This window comes from Haemorhous mexicanus, chromosome 6 (genome assembly GCF_027477595.1).
Source record: "Haemorhous mexicanus isolate bHaeMex1 chromosome 6, bHaeMex1.pri, whole genome shotgun sequence".
Classification (NCBI taxonomy): Eukaryota; Metazoa; Chordata; class Aves; order Passeriformes; family Fringillidae; genus Haemorhous; species Haemorhous mexicanus.
The window spans coordinates 58,303,944-58,318,398 of NC_082346.1; the positions used below are offsets into that span (position 1 = coordinate 58,303,944).

General features: G+C 39.8%; 1 protein-coding gene across 1 annotated transcript in view; it reads right to left on the bottom strand.

The window, feature by feature from the left end:
* Window positions 1–14,455, bottom strand: part of NUDT14 (nudix hydrolase 14) — a 59,489-nt gene that overhangs the window by 4,461 nt on the left and 40,573 nt on the right. The window contains exons 3-4 of the mRNA XM_059850484.1: window positions 12,979–13,043; window positions 8,013–8,250 (exon numbers count right to left, since the gene is read on the bottom strand). Of these exons, the coding sequence (XP_059706467.1) occupies window positions 8,013–8,250; window positions 12,979–13,043 (303 nt within the window). The remainder of the gene's footprint in view (window positions 1–8,012; window positions 8,251–12,978; window positions 13,044–14,455) is intronic.

Here is a 14,455-nt window from a genome sequence, read left to right on the forward strand (position 1 = left end):
AATTTGATGATACTAAACTGGGAGGAGCTGTTGACTCCTTCAAGGACAGAGAGGCCCTGCAGAGAGACCTCAGCAAATTAAGAGAGGGGCAATCACCACCCATATGGAGTTTAACAAGGGCAAGTGCTGGATTCTGTCTTCAACATCCTCCCAAGGTGCAGCAGAGGGACAGACAGCCATCTCTTCACTCCCGTGGCAGCAACAGGACCCGAGGAAACAGCACAAAGGTGAGTCAGGAGAGGTTTAGGTTGGATATTAGAGAAAGGTTCTTCACCCAGAAGGTGTTTGAGCACTGGAACAGCTCCCCCAGGGCAGTGGTCACAGGCCCAAGGCTGACAAAACTCAAGAAGCCTTAGGACAAGGCTCTCAGGCACAGGGTGTGGCCCTTGGAGTGTCCTGTGCAGAGTCAGGAGTTGTACCCAGTGGTCCTTGAGGGTCCCTTCCAACTCAGTATATTCCATTAGTCTCTGATTCTAAAAGACCATTTCAATGGTTTCAGAAAGAAGTTGAAAGATCTAGAAATATACTTTATTTCTTAAAAGAGGCAAATATCTTACCTTTTTTCACTTGATATTTCATTCTAAATGCTCTGGCTTATAATGCCAGTTGATCCTTTTTGCACATATCCACATGGACTGCCCTTTACTAAATTAAATATTCTCCAGTATTGCTTACTGCTGTCTTTCACGACATTTCCAGACTGCTAATGTATCCTGCTTGTCCTTAGAAAATTGCACAAAAATCAATTCTATTCACATTTTGTCTGTCTTAGAACCTTTGGCTTTTATAGAAATCAGAAGTTAGGTTTGTTGCTTTGAAGCTTTTCAGGTAGAAGTAATAAAGTGATTTTCCATTTAAACTTGCAAAACATTGTACATTTCAGTGATTTTGGGCACTGGAAGAGAGCAGAGAGGGAGAAAGTGGCTCTGACTGGTGAATAGGCTACAGGAAAAATTATGTTTGCAGTGTGCTTTCAGGTTTATCTGCCACTGGGAATCTTCTCTGCTTTTGCACAAAATTACCTGCACTTTCTGAGTATGCTGCTTAGGGAATTTTGATGTGCCTTTAATCCTATTTATACTCCTCTTTCTGCTACCATCTTCTTCTATCCCACACCTGTGATATACACTTTTCCTTATCCCAGTACTTCCCACTACAAATAAAACACTTTTGCCATGGTCTGAAATGAGTCACCTATTAACAGATTACAGCTATATTCATTAGCTTTGCATCTGTGGAAATCACAGGGGTCAGCACACCCGAACTACAAGTGATGAGTTTCAGCCTGGGAAAGCCACCTTCCTGATAAGGGTGCCTTCCTGGGACAAGAGAGGCTTGGCTGGAGGAGGGTGAGCAGGTCTGAACTCAGCACCAGCCCGTGGTGAGACTTCAGGCTTCAGTGTCAGTCCAGGGTTTAGCACCGTGCTGCCCAAACCCAGCAGGTCATGGCCCACACTGACCCAGACCTACTAAGCCTGGCTTGACCTCAGCTGGCTGTTCCAGCTGTATTCTGATGTGTCTGCACAGGGCTTGACTTATTTGCCACTGTGGGACAAAGGCAAATGATCTACACAAAACACAGCTCGGTTTTCCTCGCCTCTTCATCCTGAGGATTGGTTTCCTCCTCTGAGGAGCTGATGGTTGTTCCAATTAACAGCTACAGGGCTCACAAAAACTCCTTGTCAAGTCATTAGGGCTTAAGCTCACAAGCCCTGTAATTTCAACAGAGAGATTTTAAACCCCAAAACTCTATTAGCACTGAACTTTCTGCATTGCTTCAGACAGTTAGAAACCTCCATTACCTTTGACAACAGCAAGTCTAGGAATGTAAGCATGTCAAAGTAAGGATACCAAAGTCATATGGTTTTCATCACAACAGTAACTTATATATAAGTTTAACACATCAAAACAAGATTGTGTGCTGCCTTCCCATATTTCATTTTGAATAAAACACTCAAACAGTGAGATTAAATCATGCTATGGCTTTTAAAGCCCTGGGCAACATACTTTTAGGCAATGCCACACTAGAGAAGGAGCTTCTGCAGGATGACTGTGAGGCACTTCCCACCTCCTGCCCAGGGGTGGGACTGGCTGGCAGCAGGAGGCTGTAATTACAGTATTTCCATCTACTTCCTCCTCAGACCAGGGGAACACAGGAGGCAGATTGTCACTCCAATCTGGTTTTGACACACAGCAATATCAACTACCACAAAGCTTTTGTTTAACTTCTCCCTTTTATCAAATGCACGAGGAAATACACAGCGCTCGAAATCGAGCTCACAAAATGGGACTTTTCACTTGTCCTAAGTTCATGAGCATAAAGATACAGTACATACAATTTTTATCAGAAGTGGGAAACAGTATCTTATGGCTTAAAAAAAAAGGTTTAGTAGTGTCTGAAGCCATAAGTGAGACTGAGTTTGCCAACAGTCAGTGAGTTTTTTCTTCACAATGAGTATGCTCATGTGTGCATGTCCACACACAAACATATTGGTAATTGGGGCCAAAATTCAAAGCTTTGGTTAGATTAGCTTTGCCTTTTTCTCATGTCTGGGTGCTTGCCTATGCCAACCAATTATCTCATTCATAAGTATCATGTTTGTAGATATTATATTTGTAATTTGAAGAAACAAGCATGTATGAGAATATGAACAGTATTTTATAGTCTTCTCCTCAGCTGCAACATGGGGAACAAATAATTTGATTTATCCTTGTGAAGACTTATTACTTTAGTTCAGATTTCTGACAGACAGCAATTAAAAGCTAAATTTCTTGTAATGTGTTAATATTAAACAAATACAAAATCTATACACAATCAACATTCTTATCAACACAGAAATATATCCTTTTTTTTGGCTTTAATCTTACACCGTTAATGTCCAAATTCCTGAAAGCAATATATCCTTTTCTAAGACATATGCCATCTGGATGCTGAATTTGGGTATAGAGTAAATACATAATTCATGTTTACAAATAAATGTGACATAAATCTCTGTTATTTATGCTTAAATCAAGATCCACTTAGGCATGCAACATGTAAACTGATGATCAGTGACATACAGCTCCTATTGTCACTTCTTAGGACCTTTGTACAGTTCTGACATTATGAGCAGCAGGTGCAGGAAAAAAGCACAGAAGTAATTAACATAAAATTATATTACATTATGCCATCACCCAACAGGTGTACTAGCAGGTGATCTTTCTAATTATAATGCACTCTAAGATTTTCAGGGCTATTATTCTTTCTACATAAAAACCTGTGAATACAAACCATTTTTACCTCATTGCACAGAGGCTAAAAGCCATGGCACTGTAATTGGAACATCCAATATTAATTCTCTGAATGCTCTTCTTGTACACTTTGGGAAAAAAAAAAAATCAAATGTAGGAAGATTAAAGTAAGTACCTGTTTTAATATAGTCAGTCCTTTAAACTAATCCATCTGATTTCTTTGCAATGGGGCTGAAAACCTACAGCTCCTATTGTATCCAGGTCAGAGCCAAGAGTTTTTTACAGCCTCTGGGAGAAAATAAAGATGTAATGAAGCTAAAAGGAAGTTGAACTAGCAGCTTTGGTTCAACTCTACCCTGATGTTCTGAGGTGTTATTGAAGACCAATTAATTTTATAAATATTCTTGAGGACAACCAACATTTTCAAGAACTAAAAGAAAATATTTTGCAATAGCAACATCAACAACAATAACAACAACTTATTTCACTGCCCCTGTCTTGTAAGAAAACAAGTCTCAAGGCAGATAGCTGGAAGTACTTCAACCCAAGAAACTAACAAACAGCTGAATTTCAGCACATGGGATTCAATCAGAAAACTGCTGGGATGCCATGACAGAGAGAAAAATTGTTGCATCTGGTATCTGAGTAAGTCCAAAGTAAGATGTTCACTTAAAAATGTGAAAAAAACCCCAAACATTAAGGGAAGCTCACAGATTTCTTTTAGAGCTTTAAAAAATGTTGAATTTAACTTCAACCTTCACGAACCCTCAGTGTATAATTACAATAGGATTAGCTTCATTTTGTTATTTTATTATTGAACGAGCTAATTCCTTCACACCCCTCACATCAACCACCTATGCTATTTTTCCCTGATGCCATACATACAACTGACAAGAACTCAAGACATCAGCAGCCACCAAAACTTCCTGAAGTCTCCAAAAGTGAACTAGCTGCTGCCATAATTTAAACCAACCTTTTTGCAATACCAAAATGAAGTTACTGAATGCCAAGCACACAAGCAGAAATTTGTGGAGTGATGTGGACCCTCACCACACAGGCTGCAAACAATACAGATTCTTTTCAGAATGATCCCTCCTCTGTCAACATAACAACATGAACCATCTGCATTTCAATTCACCTCCTGTCTGGCAATTTTCTATAATAGGAACAGATATTTCTGATTTTCAAAGTGTGATTCCTCTGTCCTCCTCCAGTCAAGCTCCTCTAAATATGTTTGTGTTTCTTGTTATCTGCCCCCAGCCCAGCCTCCTTCACTCACCCACACCATACTGTCCTCCTGCTGCTGGAACAGTTTGTTCCAAAGACTCTTACTCAAATGGCCTAAATTCCCCAACTCCTGGCTTCTTTCCTGATTCCTCAGTGACTCCACAGCTCCTCTGTGGATCATTCAAGGTAATTAAGTCTGAGATCTGCTTAATTCACTGTCTGACTTCTATGTGATGTGTGTTAAGTCACTGGAGTTTTGACAGAGCTTAATAAGGGGTCCAGTGGGTTGCCTGCATGTGTATCAATTACCTGTGGCAGTACTGGGCTCACACTTTCCAGCTTAGCTGAGAAGAACTAAAAAAAAAAAATCCCCCAAAACTACTGCTACAGGCCATGATAATAAATGAGGAAAATCCCTGCTATCTTCAGATTACCTCTAACCTATACAGTTATAGAACAGAGAACAGAGCAAAGTTGAATACAGTCTAAGTACTTTCCTCATGTCTTTACAGAGAATTCTTCTCTACCACAATGAATGTACTTTCCCCAGGTCCATTTAGTTCTCTGCCTATGATTTTTCTCTGCATTGTTCCTTCATCTCTTCTTCCTCTTTTTCCACTCAAGGTTTTAATTTTCCATTGTTCCCCATAGTCTAAGTCCTCCCTATGGATTGTCCACGCTCCATCTTTCTTAATCCATTAGGCACAGAAATGTACTGACCTTCCTAGCAAAACCATTTCTCCCTTTACACTTGATGGTCTTTGGCTCTTCATGCCCTTTGGTTAGGTCTAGCTCAAATCCTGCTTTTATTCCAGGCAATTTCCTTCTGATGAGCATGGTTCCAGCAAGGGGTGTCATTAGGAACACAACTCCCTGCTTTTAGGTCAAAGGCTGAGATGGCACAGAATACAGACAGGAGGTGAATGACAATGCAGAATCATGGAATATTCAGAGTTGGAAGGGACCCACAAGGATCATCAGGTTCAAATCCTAGTATTGAGACAGGGGAGGCATTGTGGAAGATAAATTACATCAATAATGTAATGCCTCAGCAAGAAAGGCAAACAGCAAACTCCAGTGTATAAAGAATGATCCATGAAACTAGGGAGATAATGCTTCCACTCTCTCCAGGAAAGCCCCCACTAAAGAACCGTGCTTCACTTTGGGCACTAAATTTTTAAGAAATATGCAGACCAGATGGAGAGAAGGCAGAGGACAGCAGAAGGAATGATCAGATATCTAGAGAATATGATCTGAAGAGAAAGACTAAATCAACTAAAATAGTTTAGCACAGGCAAAAATAAAATAAAGGCAACATGCTTTAACAAGGAGGTGGAAGGAGCAGAAGTACTTCATGTCCACTGGGGACAGAGTAGTAAGTGTCAGTATTGAAGTAAAGAAAGAGAAATTTGGGCAAGACATGAAGGGAAAGTTGCTTGTGGTACAGACAAATAAGACACTTCAGACAGAATGCCAAAACCCTCCAAGAGAGGCCATGGAATGGTCACATTTGAGAGAAAGCAAAGATGCACATTTGTCACAACTGGTGCCAGTCCAGCTGAGGCTGATCTTTGGAAGAGGAGCCATCTAGAGAGAGCCCCCCAAAACTCTGACCTGAGGCACTGGATCAATAAATAATGCAGAACAGCTATTACACAGATTGCTGGGATGGGAGGTAAGAGTAGAAGGGCAGGATGCATTGCAGTTGTAATGGCATTCATATGCATTAATGCAATGCTTTATGCCTGTGCTTTCTATTGACAGTCACAGCATGAAACAGCAGCAAAAACCACTTGGAAAAACTTGCTGCACTTAGAAAAAGCCCAGGAATTCTCATATGTAGTGTAGCCATTACAGAAAAAATGTCCTTAGGAGACCATAAATGAACTGATTACTTCCTTTCTTTGCATCAAATCCTCAAGGATCAGAAAGATGGCAATCCGTGGCTGGAGGAAAACAGGACATTCCTAATAGGAATACCAAAATATTTGGAAAAAAAATCCTAAAACTAGAGCTTGGGAAATCACAGAAAAACCCCCTGTGATATATCATCTTTGAGGCTTCAACCTTTCATATTAATTTAAAAATGTAAAAATTATACAGGCCCTTCTGACTTCAGCATGGATCTCCAGGGGCAGAAAGCTGTGTCCACACAGACAATGGAGGATTATGAGCTCTTTGCAAAGGTCTCAACTAAGAAAACCCCAACTGTATGCACTCTTCACAAGTCAGTGCAATTATTAAAAAAAAAAAAAAAAAAAGCAACTGAATGAATAACCACCTGTAACATATATTTATCAATACCAAAACACAGAGAGTTTTATGCAGATATAAATCATTAATATTGAGTCAAACTTCTGCACTAAATCTCCAACCTTCTACAAGAATTGTATTCTACTTTTCCTCTTTTGCATTTGTATGCACATACATACATACACATACATATGTATATATCTGCATGCAGCAGCCTGCCAGTGTCACCCAACCTATGAAATTCTATAGACAGCTTTTGCTCATAAATCTGGAAGACACTTTTTCTTTCAGTAGAACAAACCCTTAATCTGGTTTCAATGAGTTGTAAAAGACAGCTCCTGTGATTCACCCCCTCCCCTCAACAGAAGCATTGCTTGTTAATCCAGCAGGAAATAACATTTGCCAGGATTGACAGCTGTGGATTTGTATTCAATTCCCAAATTAAAAACCAATGACAGTGCCTAGTTCAATGGAGTTGTCAAGCAAAATAAAGAAAGTAAAAAACCTGCTGTTTTCTCTATAAAATACAAACATAGATATATTTTGGATAACAATACTAAAAGCTGGGAATGAGATATAATAGGATTAAAGCTGTGTGCAAAGTTTCTCTTGAGGGTTTTTTTTTCACCAACAACTCACGTTGTGTGTTTTTCCATTACATGTTAATTTTCCCCTTTACTCCTAATAAATATTTTAAAACATGTTAAAAACTATTTCAATAACTATTTATAACCCTGCAAAAATACAATGTAATAATTTTCACAGTCAAATCAGCAAAATCTTCATATATAACAATAATTATTGTCCCATGCAAAGAAGCTTTAATTACAGACCAAGTATTATGAAGAGATCTAATGCCACGGGTTCTCATGCTTCTGCAAAATCATGTTAAAGGTTAATCAGAGAGCATCTTGGGCAATTTCTATTGTTAATCTGAGTAATAAGAATCAGAGATGGAAAACACCCAGTATAGTAAAGATGGGCTGTTTTCTAGTGCTGTAACAAACTCTAAAGAGCCCAATGCAATTTTTTCCTGTTCTAATAGTCTTTGGAATAAGTCACAATAGTATGATTCTTCCTGGGAATTCAATCCCATAATTATCATATTGATTATATATTTCTAATTCCTTACATATCTGTAAACACTCCTCTCACTTGCAAAAAATTACACCTTTCTTGTACCTTCAGATGTCCATGCTCCTCCAACACTCTCCTTAAACAAGGCAAGAGGGAACACTCAGGCCACTTCAGCAATGTGTGAAACAATGAAATGCTAAGTGTTGTAACTTGCTGCTATTTACCTGTAAGAAGTGATCCTCCTGAGGTCTGCAATGGAAACACGATAGCCACACTCTTCCAAAACTTCCTCACACGCAATTTCTTCTAAAGAAAGGCCTGGCTTGTCCACAATGCCAGCACAGAGTTCATAGGTCACTCCAACCACTGCAGGTAAGGGATTTTCCAGGGAAGGGAAGCTCTCCTTGTCCTGATTCTCAAAGACTTGAGGATGATGCCTTTCTATTTCACACATGTAAACAGCTTAAAAAAACCCCAAAAAACAAAAGAAAAAGAAACAAGGGGCAGTATGTTAGTCTCTTCATATTAAATATAGAAAAGGGTGGCCAACAAATTTTGCCTGGAAATTAACAACTATGAGAGTACTTGAGAGTAACAAGGAATTCAGTTGTGTTATCTGTTAAAGTAATGACACACAAAACTGGAATTTTAAAGAACAAAGGTTTGCTTGCCATGTCCGTAAAATTATTCTTTAAACTCTTATTTGTACTTACATCATCTGAAATGAATTCATGCATACCTTAAAATAAATAAAAAATTGAAAAAGGAAGCTAGTTCATCCAAGAAATCGAAGTGCCAGAAGCACCATACAGCTCCCATTTGTTGAGCAGTGTAGATATTGGGATTTAATTTAAACTATGCAGTTATCTTGCAGGAAAGTTGGGTTGCACATAAAGTACCATGTGCACAATGATGAGTCTTTCAGCCTGTCAACTCAGCTGTTATTTAGAAAGGGTATGAAAAGCATGTATGTTTGTTTGAAAAAAAAAAAAAAAATCCTCTTTTGAACATACAGTTCCTTGCACAGATTCCTGTGTGGAGTCTGAAAAAGACTTCTTGAACTAATCTACAAACAGCTGCCACTGTAATGCACTCCCAAAGAAAGTGCAAATGTCAGATTTTAGTCCTTATTTAAGCAAAACCTCTCACTGATGTCAACAGAAATTTTGCCTGAGTGAGAACTGCAGGACTGGATGTCAACACAGAAAGAATCCCTACTGACAGACAACTCCAGATCATTGCAACTTTAATATACAGGCATAATTCCACTTGTTTTTTTCCTTGAAATTTCCTTATGTCTCTTCCCTTGCTTTTCATGAAAGGTTTCCAAGAGAGTGTTATAAACCACCCTGAATAGAACTATTTTAAACTTTGAACCTATTTTTATTTCATTAAAATATTTTACATACATATTTCACATACACATAACATGGTTTTCAAATTAGTTTCTCTTTTATTTCCCCTTCTAAATTTTGCAGAATTGATAAATAACAACTGAGATTTTATAGGCAACTTTTCATCCTTCCAGGTACTGTAGCTTGGTATTTCTTGAAAAAAAGGTCTCTGGAGAAACGTTGTTGCATTACAGTGAAGTACCACAGTGACTTCTTAAGCACAGGTCTCTAAAGCAAAGTCTACACCCCAGCAATTTGTGCCTGGGCTCTTTCTGCATTGCTCATTTTGACACCTCAGAAGTGCAGAACAGCAAGATCTGCACTTGAAAGGGAGATGTCCAGATCAGTCCAATATGCAAAATCTAATCTTTCTCCAGAAGTTAAAACTTTCAAAGTGGCTAGTCTTAGTTATATCCAGGTCTTTGAGATTCAAACAGGTACAGATCAGAGTTTCCATTTCTTACTTGAGAGACATGAGTTAGAGCTCAGGTTTTTTTCCTAAAGTGCAGCATGAAGCCAGAAAAAAAAATATTCCCTGCCAATTCTAAGGGACAGCTCCTTGAAGGGTGTCTATTGTCATTATTCCAAAAACTTCTAAAAGCTAGGAAAATTATCATAAATGACAACCACATCCAAGATTTCTCTGAGACAAGCCAAATCCTCTGAAAGTTTTATTTCTTTTTTAGTACTGACAAACCCATATCAGATAATTAAAAAAGGAACAACACATGCATCCCATTAAAGGCTTTGAATACTACAAGAGGATGCAGGTAAGAGTGTGGAGTACAGATATATGAAGCTGTGACTTAAAAGTACTAAAAGTCTTCTGTATCCCTGTCATTCCATCAGGCACCTGACATTCTCCTTCTCCCTCAGCACAACTAGGCCCCAGGTAGATCAAAAGCTACATTCCCAGAAGGACCTAATTCAGCAGTCCTCTTCAGAGCAAAGTCCTGTGATATGGCCACACTTCAAGCCCAGGAACAGTTTTTCTCTGTAGATAAGGAAGAAAAGAAGCAGTACCAGCCACTTCTCTAAAAGCCCAAATATTAGAGCATTCACCAAGGAGTCTGATTATGAATTTAATATCACCTGGCTTGCAAAGGTTCAAACTCATCTCACAGATAAGCAAAGCCTGGAAAGCCAAGCTGCCTTCTAATGTCAGGGAACAGAGAATCTCCCATAACACTCTTGAAGGTGCAAAACTGACTGCACAAGTGATGCACTGGATGGTAAAGAACTGGATTGAAAAACAGTGCGTGACCTACTGGCTAAGGCACACTCTATACAGGGAAATCTGTGACCCTCCTCTTCCTCACCAGAGGCTGTCATCTTACTGCAAATCCACAGAGGATGGAAAGCAGAATCCAGAAGCCCCAGCACAGTCACCCACCCACTTGTCCAATGTCTGTTGTTCCCTTGTCTTCCAGTGCTTCCTTGGCCAGGAACTGCACCATGGCTGGGCAGTCTCCTCCAAGGCCAGATGGACAGGGCCATGAGCGGCAGCACGGTGAGGAACCAACCTGTGCCAGGGCAGCTCCTGGCTGCACACCAGGAAGAGTGACAACAGAAAGGGTTGTCAGGCTTTGGAAAAGACTTCCCAAGGAAGTGATGGAATCCACATCTGGACTAATTACCCTGGAGCCATCTGGCTGTAAGAAAGTTTCCACTCAGAGGGGAAACTCCAGTAGAATTGATGTTCTCACCTTCCTTTCTGTAATGTGGGACAAAGGATAGATGGTTCAACCACAGGGAGCAAATAAGATCACTGCTGTTATTAAAAGCAGCCTTTGCAGGTGACACATAGAGGGACTCGTTTGCTGACCCTAAACAGAAGAAAACAACAGTAGGGACTAAGGAGCCAGTGGAGTTTGGCTGTCTGGGAAGGTACTGGCTCCTCTCTAAACTTCTGACTGCACTGGTGTTTTCTACCTCCTGAAATGGAACACAGCTTTTGATTCAAATCTTTGATACTGTTTATTGTAAGTCAGTGGAAAAACAAACATCACAATGCATTGAAAGGTCATTATGCTTGCAGTTAATAAACCAGAGCACATGTTCATAGGTCCCAACCCTAGTAACACAATTTTATTATATTTGAAAATGTGTGGTTAATTGCCTACCAAAACAAGCATTGACCAATACCTTTGCAAATTAGTCACGGGTGAGGTACATACACAGAAATACATGCTTATCTTTCTTCTCTCTGCTCCTGCCAAATGTGTGATTTCATGATCATTCAAGATCATCTAATCCCAGAGCACACTCTTTGCCTCACTGGTTGTGTGCTTCTGCCCCTCTGAAGTCAGCATGAGCTCCTTCAGCTCCCTGCTCCTCAAAACCTCCTGTCTGCAGCCATTCTGCTGTGGCTGCATAAGGGCTGCTGCTGCCAAACAGAATGGGAGGGATGAGTGCCTTTACAAGCAGCACAGACATCAGTGGGAAAAGCTGCTCCTGCCAGTACAGCCTAGGGAAAGGCGAGCACACATGGCAGCAGCACAGGTGCAGGGGACGTGCCTGCAGAGCGAGCAGCAGCTGCTCCCTCCCAGCCATGAGGGATCGCCTTCCTGGTGGGACCCTGGTGGGATCTGGCAAGGAGGAAAGCCTCAGCCTTTGTCTTGGCTTTGTGGAACAGACACCAGGGCAGACAATAACCATGGAATGGAGATATAACTATAAATATAGGGATGTGAGTAAGGGCAGGGCATGGTTGTGATCACTGAAGTGCTGTGGGGTATCTGACTGACCACTGTGCCTATGGCCAGGTGTCTGAGCAGCTCCAGCTTCTGGAATGGTTTCACTCCAGTAGCTGATTTTGAGGCTGATTTGACACTTTCATAGAGATAATGCAATGAATGTGTTGCTGCTCAGTACATATATATACAAGTGTGTATATATATGTGTGCATGCACACACTTCTCCCTAACGTTGCCTCAAAGAGAGCAAGAGCTATGGGAGCCATTTATTCACTGCCAAATAAAAGACAGTGGATTAGTGATGAACAAATAACCAAACACTTTAAACAAGTCAATTAGCACTTGATGAGAAGGATGCACTCTCAATGTAACACTGCTGCACCGCACTGGAGAGGCTGCAATCACTGTCAGGAAGAAAGGGCAGTGCGACACTACCCTAGAAAGTTTCTATAAAGTCTACCATGAGCAGTCTTGAAATGGTCTCTTAGCAACAGTCAGTGAAATACCTTGTCATTTCTTTTAATTAAAATGCAGCGAAAATGGATTTAGTTTTTAACTTCCAGAAAGTAAATATTGCTTTGAGTTAAAAGAACTGATACAAAAACTCAGAAAAAAAGTGTATATTAACCTAAATTCATAATAACTGGTAAAATGAAATTGTCCACACACTGGTGAAAAAGCATATAGTCCTGAATCTCCCTCATTTCAAATTCCCAGCTATACAATGCACAATAAGACAGTACAAATTAAAAGAATATTTAAGACAAAACAAAACAAAAAGGAAAATACTGTGCTTCTGTACAAGTAGGTCAAGAAGGAACTTCAAATTAAAGCAATTTCTTGCACAATCATTGTAGAGCTGTTTGTAATTTCACCCCAAAAAGGACAATAACCAGCCCAAGAGGAGAATGTAAGACTACCCTGTAATGGAAATTTCCCTGGTTAGAAATTCTGACTGACTGAAAAGGATGGGCTACCATACAAAGAAACAGAATATAGAACAAAGATTTTATCACCACAGATGCACCAACTTTTAACTGCTAAACCCTTAAAAGCTTGCTTCACTAGAGAGCAAAAGTAAATGTAAAAAGGAGGATTACCTGGGCGGAACTGCTTCACCACAACAAAGCACTGCCGAGAAGTATTAAAGATCAGGATTGACACACTGAGGAGGAAGATAAAAACACCAAAAGATCAATGCTTTATGCAGGATTAATGCAGAGCTATTAAACTTACATCTTGTGAATTTAATTTCAACTACAAAAATACACGTAAGATTTATTACTAAAGCCACTACACAGCAAGGTCCTTGTCCAAAATCCATCTAGAGGGATAGATCATGTTCCCAAAGCCCATGACAATTTTGCTCAAAATTAAGTCCCTTTTGTCTCCTGGCATTCAAAATAAGCACCAATCAATTCCTTTTTCCCAACAGGAACACTACCACCACCACCCCCTCTTCCAGTCTAAAAACACTGGTACTAGATAGCAAAAAATCCTTACAAATAAAAACATTTTTTCCCCTCATATCAGTCTCCAATTAGGGTAGTCAAAACCTCAGGCACAGTCTAGTCTCATTCAGAGACAGTGACTTCTGTATAAGCACACAGCATCTCCTATCTGCAGCTACTTGTTGAGCTCAGGTTTCAAAACAGACACCATCCAAGTCCAATTTTGCACAAATTTAATCCAGTAGCTTCACCTGCTACATTCAGTGGTTCTTTGGTTGCTGGCAGAACATGTCATGGGGACACCTGACAGGCTGAGTATTTGGACATGCTCTGGATGTATAGAGTACTGATGTTCTCTGCTTGCCTAATACTCTCCCATGTTTTACTTGTTTAAGAAAATGCAGACAAAAGTTTTTCTCCTTAGCTGGTAGCCCACTGCCACCTGAAAAAACAAGTGTATATTTTGCTCATTACCATGGCAGCATTCTCTCATTTGTTCTGCCCCACTGTATGCAACCGAGACGTTAATTCATTATTCTGTGAATTCTACAATGGATTAGACTCACAATGGCATAGTTGCAGGGTTGAGTCAAACTTTCAACTTTCCTTGTAAAAGAGCTGTATATTTATTTTCACTATTTGATTTAATAATGAAGTCTCAAGCTGCCAAAGAAAATGCTATCTGATGATTATTAAAAACAATGTTAATGTTTATTATAATAATATATAAAAACCAAAACAGAATGGAGAAGTCCAGATGTTAGTATTTATATTCATGCTTGCTATTCTCAAAGACCTGTACTGCATATTGATGGCTTCCTGCCCTGGGAGATGCCATTTGCAGGCAATTTTAAAGCAAAGGTTTTAGCCTTCAGAGACGCTGGAGGAGAATTTTCATTCTGTTTCCTGGCACTAGGGTTCTTTCTGGAATACCTGGGAGTTTGTGCTGGAAGAAATGAAGTTAAACACAGACCATAATACTTTTAAGGTTACTTAAATATTATTCTTTTATTCTTTGATTTCTTTTTTCCTTTTTCATGACCAATCCTCTCCCCAAAGCAGTACTGTCTGAGGGCAGACACTGCCCCAAATAAAAGGGGGAAAGGAATTACTGCCACTGAACCTT